The following is a 13,193-nucleotide window of genomic DNA, read 5'->3' on the forward strand; positions in this document are numbered from 1 at the left end:
AAATAACATACAGAAAATCCACTTAAGAGGATAATTTAACTAGTAATATGTATGATTAAAAAATATGTTTAAAAATGTAAACATGTAACTAGTAAATATGTATCATTAAAAAATATTTCTGTCCCACCAGCAGCATTTTTCTCCTTATCAAAACAAATATTTGCCTCCTAAATCAGTAAAAGTTAATTGAAGTATCACATCTACTGCTGGTGAGCATGATAAAACTGGTTCTCATACTCTGATGTGATCACTAAAGCAATGTGGCCTTTTGATCCAGAAATTCTTCAAATTCCCGAAACTGAAATATGAGAAGAATTATAAGCATAAAGGTCTTACCCTCAATGTTATTTTTCTTTAACAGCTAGAAGAAAAGTTAGAACCAACATAAATAATAAATAGCAGAACACTGTTTAAGAAAATTATTTATTTATTTGAGGAACTATATGTTACTCTTTAAATTGACCATTATGGTTACTGTAGTTATATTTTTAAAAAATCTTCAATGGAAATATATACTGAAATATTTATGTATCAAATGATTATATAGTATTTCCATCAAAATAATAGGTAAGGATATGAAAAGTAGGTGAGGGTATAAATGAAACAAGATTGGCCATTAGTTGATAATAGCTGAAACTGAGGAATGAGCACAATTTTCTATACTTGTATTTGGTACACGTTGAAATTCTCCATAATAAAATTTTTGTAAAACTAGGGGGAAAATTAAGGTGATGAACTGAAATTATATAGCTGCATCTTTCTAAGCTAAGAAAAACAGATAGGATAGGACGGAGGGAAGAAAAGCAAATCAAAATCCACTGTTTATGTTAAGAAGCCTTCAATATTTTCTTTTATTTCCAAACTTTCTGTTTTATTACTTCTATAGTTTACTTAGCTATTTCATCTAATCTTTTGAACATAATTTAGTGCAAATAGTTTCTAAATTGCAGTTAACCAGAGATTCCTGAATCTACCTTCTAAGACAGATACGGTGAATTATTTTTCTGTTCAGCATCTACTTCAGATTCTTCCTGGCTTTTTAAGCTACAGTTTTACAGCTGTTCTATTTTGAAACCTAGTTTCTTCTACTGCATATTTATGTATTACATGCATCTTAAAACCGGTATTTTGGTACTTTATATTTTAGCCGAAAATGCAGTTCTTGTCTTTTCTTTCAGAGACAGTTAAAAAAAATCAAATATGGACAGTTTATGTGTGCTTATATTGGTTACTCATAAACTGTTGATTAACTAATGCCATAATGAGTATTGTACTTATCTGAAAAGTTAAGTTACTCTGCAGTTATATTAAAATCTCTCTGTGTGTATGTGTTTCAATTGCCATAAAGAAAAGCTAAATATAGGGAATTAATTTTGAAATACACTTACCAGGATGGTTAGAAATGGGAGGCTGGAATGCAAGCTCATTGTGAACTGGCGGCCCTAAAGAAAAGACAATAAAAATCCCATTTTCATTTATTAAAAGTTTTCCAATGCTGAAACTTTTAATAAACCTTAAATATAACTATCATACCTTAGGAATTGTTTAGATCAAGCTTATGCAATGTCTAAGAATGTAAAAGCTTAGTTTACTTTATAATTATAATAAGCAAGTACTCTTGAATTACTTTTGTAGCTATTTAATAGCCAACATTTTAGAGCTGTATACCAACTGTTAAACAATTTACGATAGTTGTACATGCAAAATTTAATGTAATTATAAATTATCCATGTAATACAGTACAATTCATAATGTAATATATAATAATAATTCAAATTGTGAGGTCCATTTTAAAACAAGTGTTTATCGTTTATTAAATTAAGAATATTTACAAAATGGCACAGTAGCTAACATAACTGAGAGATTATTATGTGTTAAGACATTGTGCTAAACACCTCACATGAATTATTACATTTACTTCTTACAACATCCCTGAGACAGATACTACTATTACTACCCTTAAGTCTTAGGGAGGTTAAATAATTTGCCAGTGGTCACACAGCCAGTTAAGGGTCCAAACTCAGCACCCGTAACAACTATGCTGGCCCAGGCAGCCATCAAAAACTACATTCTCTTAAGACATGGAAAAATAGTAACATAACTGTAAAAAAGCAGGGTACAACAACATAGTCACAGTCTGATTTCCTCCTCCCCCCAAATTTATATATATACCCGACTATATGACTGGAAGGAAAAATGTGACAAAATATTAGAAGTAGGTATCTCTGGGTAGTAGAATTCTGGATAATTTTTATTTTCTTATTTACTCCTCTGTGTATTCTCCAAGTTTTCTTTGGTATTATTAATCTTATAATGGAAGAAAAGGGATTTAATATATATGAAAGATTTATACTCTTGATTTTACTAGGCCAAATGAACAATGTTCCTGTTCTGCCTGAAACTACAAGCTATGGTTATCAGTAGGGTATCCCTCCCAATCAAGCCTGCACAGAGTAGAGGAATGACAGGTTCAACATCTGAGTGTCTATGGTATGCTGAACTCTGTGGTGAGAGAAACCTTGAGATCTTGACACTCAAGGAGTTTCAATACACTTAGGGTGGATATACAGATACACATGAGATCTAACAACATACACAAAACAAACAAATGAATGGCAATCAATGTGGTGTTAATGAAATATCAGCAACAAAGAAATAAAAGTATTCTGTAAATATCAATCCTCTAAAACAAAGGTATGATAACATAACTATGAAAAATAAAACTGTTTACCAAAAATACTGAAAAGCACTAATCATTTAATGAAACCAAATTTTAAGATGACTAAAAGATGTAAAAACATTTTTAAAAAAATAGAAAGAAAACAAAGTTCTCAAAAAGAAAAGGCCCTTACAACAAAAACAAGAGCTTACAGTAATGTCCGGGATGGGGCGGCATAGGCGGGTGGTGCTGAAGATGGCCGTTTTGATGGTGAGGCAAATTAGGTGTGTATGGTGCAGTTCTACTTCCAGTCCAGGTGGTAGTGCTGTCTAAAAATTAAGGCCCACATGGATTAATTTGCTTTTATAAACTCTGCCTATTTTTTCTCAACTACTTAGAAGATTTTAAAAAGCATATACATACTATGATGGTAAGTAGCTGGCTGACCAGTAAATCCATTCTGCTGCTGTCCTGGCTGAGGCCCTGAAGCTATCTGCAACAATCCTTCACTATGGCTGCCTGCCAGTATACTGGCAGGCTGACCTAGAGGAACAAGAAGACATTAATATGGTACATTTATAGAGGTAATCCTATGGTTTTATACAGTAAATGAAGGATCAATTATATCCGATGGTCACAATTACAAAGATGAGCAAAAAGCAGAATTCACCCATGGCCTATATAATAGAAAAACCCTAGAGTCATCTATAAAGGCAAACCTTAACTTGAAGAAGTTCAAAATTATTCTATCTTTAAGTAATATCTAGCTAATTTTATTGGCCCATTTCTTCACAAATATTCTTCAAATGCCAGCAAAACCCCACTATAGGTCTAGCCTATCATAATAACTTCTTCAGAAGCACACTAGTTCACTCCCAGCCACTCCATCTAGCTCTGGACCTTTCTGACTAGGACTCCAAAAGTCCAGGCTCAAGAAAATGTTGGAAAGTTCATTATTATCAGCACTGGTACTGGTAATGGCAGAATGCTAGAGGGTGATCGAAGAAAAGGAGAGCAGGCAAATATTTTAAATGGAATGTGATGGGTAAGGTGAGAAGGTTAAAAAAAAAAAAAAGGTAAGCTCCACTGTCCAATCAACACAGCATCTGCTAGTTAAAACAAAACAAAAAATCAGTCTATTTTGAAATTTTTTCATGTGCTTTTAAAAATCAAGAATTGCCTCTAAGAACACTACCATACTCCTGGATTCACAAGAAATTAGTTGCTCTCTCTGTATGTAATATACCAGGAGAACTATTCTATTCAAAACCATTCTAAGAAATTGCTTACATTTTTAAGGCTTTATTTTTTGTACAGAAAAAGCTTAATTTCTTCAAGCAAGAATTAATTAAGTCAACTGTGCATCTCACTTGGAAAGCAATGAAATTCCATAATTGTTATTTGTTACTGTCATTACCTCAATCTTTTCTCATCTATGTGGGAGTATAATCAGATAGAAGAGAGTAAATGACACATTGCTCGAATATGCAATGAACAGCTCAAAGTATGAAGAAAAAGGAACATCTTTCTCCTCTCTACAACTCACATTTCGTTAAGGCTAAGATTATAAAATTGAAAGCTAAAGAGACTACTTCAATACTCTCTATTTTTTTAAAGAGGATGTTTTCAGCTACCTCCCATCCTATTCATCCCCCTCAAATTTTTCCATCTTTAAAGTTAATTAAATTTTTACTCTTGCTTTTTAACGACTGTACGTGGTGCATACTCTTAGCTATCTTACAAAAACTGTCACTTGCAGAAGAAATTAAATTATTTTAATTTACTACAGATATTTAGAAAGAAACCCTGAAGATATTCAGGTACCAAATGAACATAAAGCCCACTGCAGTTATCTGTACTGAGTATTTCCATTACACAATTCCAAGTACATAAAATGAAATTAAACAACTAAATCAGCTCACATAGTCTTCCAATTCCCCTATTTTAGTCCGATTTCTTTCTTCTAATTTTATCAATACACTTTTTGAGATCTAAGGAACCATTCTGCAACAAATTCTAAAACTTATGGTAATCATTACTCATTGCGAAAATATATCCAAAAAACACCAAGACAAAATTATCCACATTTCATTCATATCACTTTATTTGAATAGGACTCAGCCCCAGGGAACGTAACAGTTAAAATGAAGTCACTTTAGCAAGCATCAACAAAGGCATGCAAATTCAACCTCTAGGTAGTATCAACAGAGGTTAAGTGGCACTAATCTATGCTCAAGTGGCTGTAACGTACCTTCTTTTATTCTCCTTCCCTACCCACTCTGTTTGTCAACTATATTCCCAAATTAGTGAATAAAGAGTAGACAGATAACAGAAGCACCAAGTGGTTAAAGATTCAGGTTCTCAAGTTTGTGTTTAACCTATATGGCCCACTTGGAATATGCTGTCTATAGTGAGACTGTCATCTCATGTAGCAAATCCAAAAGATATTGTGTGAAGAGGTAAAATGAATTAAAGAGGGGGAAATTTGGTATACTTTATTTGAAACTCAATTGTAGAAATCAGTCCTACAGAAATCAGTCCTTTGATCTTATTCCAAAGATCAACTTTCTATGTTGAATCTGATCTGATATTAAACAGAATAATGCTTCCTTTGATATCAACTAACAAGTATCAGTCCAGATCTATCAACAATTCACTGCTGATGTGGGCTTAGATACAATCTCCTTAGCAAGCAGGTACAAATAATACAGTACAAATGCGAAGACCCTGTTCTGTGATTAATTTAAAAACAAAAAAAAGGCCACTCAACTTGCCAAGTTGAAAACTGTCCAACCTTTGGTGGCTATGAAAATAAGGTCATTATTTCCTTGACCAGGCCCCAAGAAAATCTGAACCTAATAGCACTCTGCCTCCATGACATGGCAGAGAAGGTGAGTACCTCTTTAATGGGAAGAATCTTTTGAAAATAGACTTGTTAGAAAAAAAATAAAATAAAGTTAGATACACAGAATTTAGCTTTATTTCAAAGTTGACTAAAATACTTAACATCTTGAGGGTTATATGTTTGTTACTAACAAATTTGTCAAGATTCCTTTTTCTAAGTTTGCACAACTGGAGACTGAGATGACTATTATAAAGTAATATTCTGTCAGATACAGCAAAATAAAAATACTGATTAGAGGAAAGCTTGCAATTCCATTAACAAAGATTTTTATAAACCTCTTGGTTCAAAACTACTTGTTGGTAACTTCAATATTTCCCTAAAATAGATCTGAAAGCTTAAGAGACTTCTTACTTCTGCGTGTAATAAAGTACAAATTACACCATTAATTTAAATCATTACTTAAATTCCAAGTGACTATACATCAACATAAGAACATTTAAATAAATTACAAACATCATTTTTTTCCAGGACAACTCAAAAACCTATTTAATGCTTGTTTACCTGTGAAAGATACTCTGTTGGAGGTTTCCTCCAAGTGGTTACCTATAAATATTTAATGGTTAGGAAAATTCATCTTGCTGACTACATCTGACTCTACAACTCACTTGTGGAAGCCACAGGAATGTTGGGAAAGTTGGTGGTGCTGGTAGCGTTAGACTCAGATGGGGCTAAGAGAGCTGGGGTGCTGTAGGTCTCCGTCGATGCACGATTACTTGGTGGATGCTGGATGGTTTGAATTGAATGCCCTTCAGTGGATAATGATGGCTGTCCCTCAAAGTCATGAACATATTCATCCTTCACCAACATACTAGGTGGAGCTATACAGAAAAGCAAACATATTTTAAAATCGTATAAGCTTCTATTCCCAGAAAAAAAAATCTTATAACTAATATAACAACACCTTAAATCAACTATAGTGTATATCAGTCTAACTCAGAATTTTCTAGTACTATTTTTAAAGCATACTATTCTATCAGCAAAAGCTATTTATTTAGAGGTAGTGGCATCAGATCAATCTGACTGACTCCTTGAAATCTGAAGGTAGACCATATTCCAACAACCTCCAGCAATGGTCCTAAAGAGGTATTTTTAGTTTCTTGATTAATAATCTAAAAGTAATCATCACCTTAAATACACAGAATAGACAAAAAATCAAGTGGCTGGGGAAAATATTTACCTAGTTAAGACGACCAAATTGAGATCAAGTAATTAATTACTTTTTTTAATCTTTTTGCTAATTTCACGGTGTAAAAATATGAGTGGGATCTGACAGCTATCCAATTCCAGATCTAGAATTACTGTTTAGTAACATATCCTTTGAAAGTGAAGTATACTGAATGTCCCCTAAAAGATCAGAATGAGCAGAAAAATCCCAAATGGTAAGTCAAACTGAAATTTTCTTCTAGAAACCCAATCCAAATAATGATGTTTGATAAATATGTAGTGTGAAAAAACTCGATAAACAACATCTTTCGCCTACGTGGTTACATCTTAATAGCAAAGCTAGGCTCTAGCTGATATAACACCTTTTCTTGAACAAACCAGGGAATAATTAGTTGGCTTTGAGGAAAAAAAGGAAAATTGAAGCTGCATTTACAATAATCAATGGTTCTCTTGCCCAGAACCTCCCCATTTCTTTTTAGGCTATAGTTTTGGGGTTTGCTTTTTATCTTTAGCAAACAACGCTTTACTGCATCTGAACTAACACTACCCTAGAATTTTATAATCCATTGAACTCTAACACTAGGTTCTTTTCTTAGAGCAGTTAACAGTCCACAAAAAGACATTCTCTTTTCCATTGAGAATCAGCATATAATGCTCCTTATCTTTCTCTATGTTAATCTTTGAAAAAAATCCATTACACATAAACTAGTTACACAGCTACTTTTTTATTAAACTGAGAATATTTCAAAGAGGTAATAATAATCCATTGTTCAGACTTCCACATACAATCTCTTAAAGGGCTTTCTCATGCATCAAAAGTAATGAAGACGCTGATATTTTTAAGACCCATAAATTCCACTACAAAGAGTTTCTCTTTAGAAAATTCTATGGAAACAAAGAGATAACCAAAAGGAGCTTAACATATCATTATATGTCAGTAAAAAAAGTGGATCTAACCACTCACCACTAATGTTGGCCAAATTATAAAAATGCAAAGAAAAAATCATTTGAGACATAAAGCGGGTATGACTGTATTTATTCAATTTCTTAAAAATAATACTCTTCAACAAAGTCCTATGATTTTCTGCACATAGATCCTGACATCTCTATTAAATTCTTGGAAATTTTAGGGTTCTTTGCTGTTTATAGCGACTGGGATCTTTTGACCAAGATATCGGTATTGCTAGTACATAAGGAGAAAGTTACTCATTTGAGGATATAGCTGGTCAACTTGATACTCATTATTTCTGCTTTTCAGTTGACACTTTGGCTTAATGGGCAATCATAACAACTGAATTCTGGGCATTCCCTGGTGGTCCAGTGGTTAGGACTCGGTGCTTTCACTGCTGTGGCCCGGGTTCAATCAATCCCTGGTCGGGAACTAAGATCCCACAAGCCACATGACGCAGCACACCCCTCAAAAAAAAAAAAAAAAGAAAGATTTGAAAATAACAACTGAATTCTGCTTTTAAACAGTTATGCCTCATAACTTTTTCTTGCCTAATATGTTGGTTAAACCTTCCCAAGTGTAAGTTTGGGACTTCTACCAGTCTACAGGTCTCTTTAATCAAATAACTTAAAACATAAGTTTCTTAGGTAAAACTGGGTATCAACAAGGATAGATGTCTGCAATATACTTTTGCCAAGAGAAAAAAGGTAGGTTATAAAACACTACTGTACACTATGATCATACTCATGTTTAAAAAATCCTATAAGTGAAAAAGCAAGGTCCAGTACAGTGCACAATACGCTTTTTGTGTAAGAAAGACGGGAAATAATACATGTATTTTTGCACAAAGAAACCCTGGAAGGAAACACCAGAAACTAAAAAAAGTGATTACCTGAGGTAGGGGGGAATGGGGACAGGGGTGGGAGCACTTCTTTTCACTGTATACCTTTTTATAGTATTTTGATTTATGGACCATGTATTGCCTATTCAAAAAAATAAGATTGAAAAAAACATATAGTATATATTTTTAAAGTCCAGGAAACAGACACCAAACTGTTAAGTATTTCTCTTTATGGACTAGCATTCAACAAATTAATTCACTGAAAAAATATTTATTGAGCACCTATGTTCCAGGTACTGTTCTAGCACTTGGGATACAACAGTAAACAAAAGAAAGATCACTGCCCTCACAGAGCTTACAGTCTTTTATGATATTTTTCTATTGTTTAAATATCTAATAGTGAGCACACATTACTCCAGCCCCTCCTAGCTGTCTAATCTTGGGCAAGTTCCTTGACCTCTCCAGGCACCAGTCTCTACATCTGATAAAATGTAAATAATGCCATCTACCAAGTAGGAGTATTATGAGAATGATGAGACAATATTTGTAAATTATTTTGACACAAAATAAATACTTAGAAAGTGTTAGCTATTATGATTTAACCATACCCTTAGAGCGGACATACCTGTATATAGAGATTGTAAAATGTTCTGTGAGGAGTAAAGAACACATAGCAGACAGAAAAGCTGAAGACACTGAGCTCATCCTAGGTCTCTGTTCTTTATTACCACCAGCAAGCAGGTCACAGCTTGTCTGATGGTACTGTCACTGTCTTATTTACCTTTTCTTTCCTCCACTAGACTATGAGCTCCCTCAAGGGGAAAAAACATACCTTATTTATCTTATCGTCCCTGGAACCTAACACAGTACCAGGCAATACATGCTCATTAAATATTTGTTAAAATCAACACACAAGTCAATGTGCTTATGGAAAGTTTCACGAGAGAGATGAGACAGGCTGGAAATGATTACCACCAAGATCCCAACTCAAAAGTGAAGGAATTTGCTTAACTTTTAACTACCTGGCCTTATATTATTTCTTTGTCCAAATCTAAAAGGCCCTGTGAGAAACACCTGTTGTCTTCTGAGGAAAGAAGTCACTGAAGCCAGCCTTTACATAGCCACCACTAGGGGGATCCATAAGGCTGAATATAGGGCTAGAACAACTAAAAGGGGCTATCAACCCACACAAGCCCATCAATAACAGGTACTCCTAACAGCAGTATTTTAGGACAGGAAGCAGTGTAATGAGTCTTCAGAATCAGATCTCCTCACAACCACGCCCCTAGGAAGATTCTGATATAGTTATCACTACAGCTGCCCAACCCCTAACACCCACTGAGCTAAAAGCTTTCATTCTCCAAAAACACAGATGAAGAATGGTGAAAATCTGAAGGGTGTTTACTTTCAAAAAGAGGTGATATGATATCAACGTCTGTGTGGTGAAGAGACGGGGTTTTACCCAATCAATCTTAAAGCTACCCTTCTCAGACCACCACAACAGCTTCCCTTATCAGCCCACTGTTCTCAGAAACCAACTAACCCTTAACAAGTATGAAAAGGCACTAGAGTCTTCCTTTATTATTACTGACATGGAAGAGAAGTGGAGAATAAAAACAAGTAGACTTCCATGTTCTTCCTAAATTTTAATGTCAGATATTTCTGGCCCATCTCTTAAGATTCTGCAACAAAAGAGGTGCTGAGCCACTAATTTGCCTTCAAAACAATGGCACACCTTACTAAGATGACAGTGGCTCTTTTATCAGAATTTCTCTGCAAATTAATTAGTTCTTACAGAAATTTCAGTTCATTAACATGTTCCAAGAAACAGAGCTAAAGTTTTAAGAGACCTCTGTTCTCAAATATTACACACAAAAAACACCTCCCATATGTTACATTTCCCCACCTCAAAACACTCTTTCCTTTTAAAAATAGGATTAGAATATCTGTGATTGGCAGATACTTTAAAGTAGCCTTGTTTTATTTACTCAAAATGTAACAAGACAAAAAAATTAATATAGTACACAGTTTTAACCTTCATAAAATTACCATTCATAAAAATAAGTTAGGCTGAAATGAAGAAAAATGACAATTTTGGTGTTTTTAAACTATATTACACATGATTCTAAATTATCAGAGGTTATTTATACCCATTTAAATTAAAATAAATACTTCGAGGATTTTCAAAACAATAAAAAAATAAACTGGCTCTGTGAGATTTTCTTCCAAAATAGCCAGTTTTTACCAATTCAAAAACTATTCTTCTTTTGTATGTTTTATGTTCCCCTATCATATTTTTTAGACTACTTTCGGTCATAAACAGCAGTTCAAAGCCAAAGAGCCAACAGCCTATTTAAATCCAGTTTTAAATGCTGATGAATTCCCCCCCCAAATCTACATTTCCAAAGCAGTAAGTTTTTTTCTTGTCAATGTTACCAGCGCCCACACAAACTAGTTCTGGGTCAATAAAGAATAAAGAGGATGGGGTAAAAGAAAAGAGAAAGTTACAAGAAACGAATTACCTACCATTACTCTGCAGTGTTAATCCTGAGAGATCTTAAATTTTTAAAGGGGAAAAGAAAATAAAACAATCATTAGCATGAAAATAATTTCCATTATATTTAAAATAACATAACGTAAATTTAAGCCAGGGATTCAAAAACTCCATGAACAATTTCAATTCAAGAATAGTAGTATAAATGCTATCTAACAATGCATAAATGCTTTCCATCTTATTTTTCAAAAACAATGTTCTAAGTGGGCAAAATATCAACTATGCATACTTAGTTTTAGCAGTCAAAATACAAGTTTGTTCTGAATTCAAATTTAAATATTTGTATTTCATTAAAAATGTCTGATTCTTTAACCTTAGTTGAAGTCCTGGGCTATCTCCAAATCTGTAATTTAACTCAGAAAAATTAAAACACTATTGAGATCCTTTCCCTTTGTGCTTCTAAGCATAAAAGCAAAGTCTACTTACCAATTCCAGGTGATACAACTCGTTCATAGTGATATGGATTCACACAGACACTATCACATTTTAAGTCAAATGCATACTGACAATATTTAACATGTTTTAATTCGTTTTTGTGAAGATCAGGCCACCTCCAGAGACGGGCATAGATCACATGAGGAAATCCTTTCCGACCAGCCACCTAAGAAAAATAAATGAACATTTATTGAGCATCAGTTATACAGCACACGTTATACAAGGCACTTTATATGTTCTCATTTAATCCTTACAGTCCTACAGAGTCAGTATTATAATCCCCATTTCTTAAATGAGAAAAACTAAAGCTCAAAATAACTTACTTGGCCGTGGTCACAAAGCAATAAACTTAGGTATGATTTCAAGGCTTATGCTCAGGTTTTAAAAATGCAAAAAAAAGTACGAGTTTGAAGAAGAAACCGTGCCTAAAATCTAGAAATAAAAATTTTAAATCTAACAATATAAGCTTTCTATATGTTTCTTTAAAACTATTAAATACAGGAGATGTATTATGTAGTTCTATATGAAAAATCTGATCAGTGAAAATAAAAGGTAAAGAAAATTTGTAAATGTAAGTTTTTAACCCCGCAAGTGTTAAAAGTATGCTTGAATTTTTCTGGATTGTTTTTCATATGAAAAGTACCAAACATACAATATCAGATTTCTAAATTATAAAAGAACTGAGTATAACTCAGTTTTTTAAATGTGCATATAATACCAAAAAAAAAAAAAAAAAGATACAAGGATGAATACCAAGTTACTAAAGATGTGGCTTTTCTTCTGATTTTTATTTTTATTTTCCAAATTTTCTACACAACATTTTTTTTTAGTCAAAACATTTAAAAACTTTTAAGCTATATCTCTGTTGTATGAAAGATACATTCTTCCATATATTCCCATAATATGTACTGGTACAGGATGTACTATGATATCTAAAGAGACAGAGCAAGCATTAGATTTCCCATAGTAACTTAAGAGGAAAAAAGAATTTGTAAAAATCTGCCACTACCGAAGATACAGAAAAGCCTCTAGAAAAAGACTAACCTGAAGCCTTCCATCCAATGTTCTCTGTATGGTAACACATTTGCTAGGGTGAGCTCCATTTGTAGTTATAGCTGTTATTAAAGAATCCAATTCATCTTTTTTCTCCTTCAGTTTCTTTACCAAACTTTCAATTGCTCTTTTTGCAAATGTTTCACTCTCTCCACCTTGTCTATGGCACATCAAACTATGTACAATGCTCAGACAGGCATCATTACTTGTTGGTGTATTCGTAATAGACATATTGTCCATTTGTTAGTTATTTCTTTTAAATCAAATATGTTTCCAATTTCCGGAGCAATTTTGATCTTTTGGAGGCAGTGAAAAACAACGGCTGACGTTGCAATGAAAATTATTAGACATGTGGTATTCAGGATAACCTAAAAAAAAAAAAAAAAAAGAGAGAGACAGATATTAGAACACATTTCACAAACTAGATTCAATTTCTTGGGAAAAGATGGAATTGCTCCAGTTAAGTCAAAGACTGAATGGACGTAATTAAAATGTGGTGCTTAGCATTTTAAATGACTTAATTAAAATGTTGCTGTTTTTGACATTCCCAAAATGTTAAAGTTAGGCCTTCTCATTATTATAGAAGTATGTTCAATCAAGTCTTGTCGACTGTACTACACCCTAAAGTAAAAT

At 33.3% G+C, this 13,193-nt stretch overlaps 1 protein-coding gene across 1 annotated transcript in view; it reads right to left on the reverse strand.

Moving 5' to 3' along the window:
• Nucleotides 1–13,193, reverse strand: part of SMAD4 (SMAD family member 4) — a 55,682-nt gene that overhangs the window by 24,497 nt on the left and 17,992 nt on the right. The window contains exons 2-8 of the mRNA XM_082853272.1: nucleotides 12,552–12,928; nucleotides 11,499–11,673; nucleotides 11,045–11,074; nucleotides 6,170–6,382; nucleotides 3,083–3,202; nucleotides 2,872–2,988; nucleotides 1,389–1,442 (exon numbers count right to left, since the gene is read on the reverse strand). Coding sequence (XP_082709398.1) covers nucleotides 1,389–1,442; nucleotides 2,872–2,988; nucleotides 3,083–3,202; nucleotides 6,170–6,382; nucleotides 11,045–11,074; nucleotides 11,499–11,673; nucleotides 12,552–12,800 — 958 coding nt within the window. The 5' untranslated portion in view covers nucleotides 12,801–12,928. The remainder of the gene's footprint in view (nucleotides 1–1,388; nucleotides 1,443–2,871; nucleotides 2,989–3,082; nucleotides 3,203–6,169; nucleotides 6,383–11,044; nucleotides 11,075–11,498; nucleotides 11,674–12,551; nucleotides 12,929–13,193) is intronic.

This window comes from Leucopleurus acutus (genome assembly GCF_964270905.1).
Source record: "Leucopleurus acutus genome assembly, chromosome: 13".
In the NCBI taxonomy this organism is placed as follows: domain Eukaryota; kingdom Metazoa; phylum Chordata; class Mammalia; order Artiodactyla; family Delphinidae; genus Leucopleurus; species Leucopleurus acutus.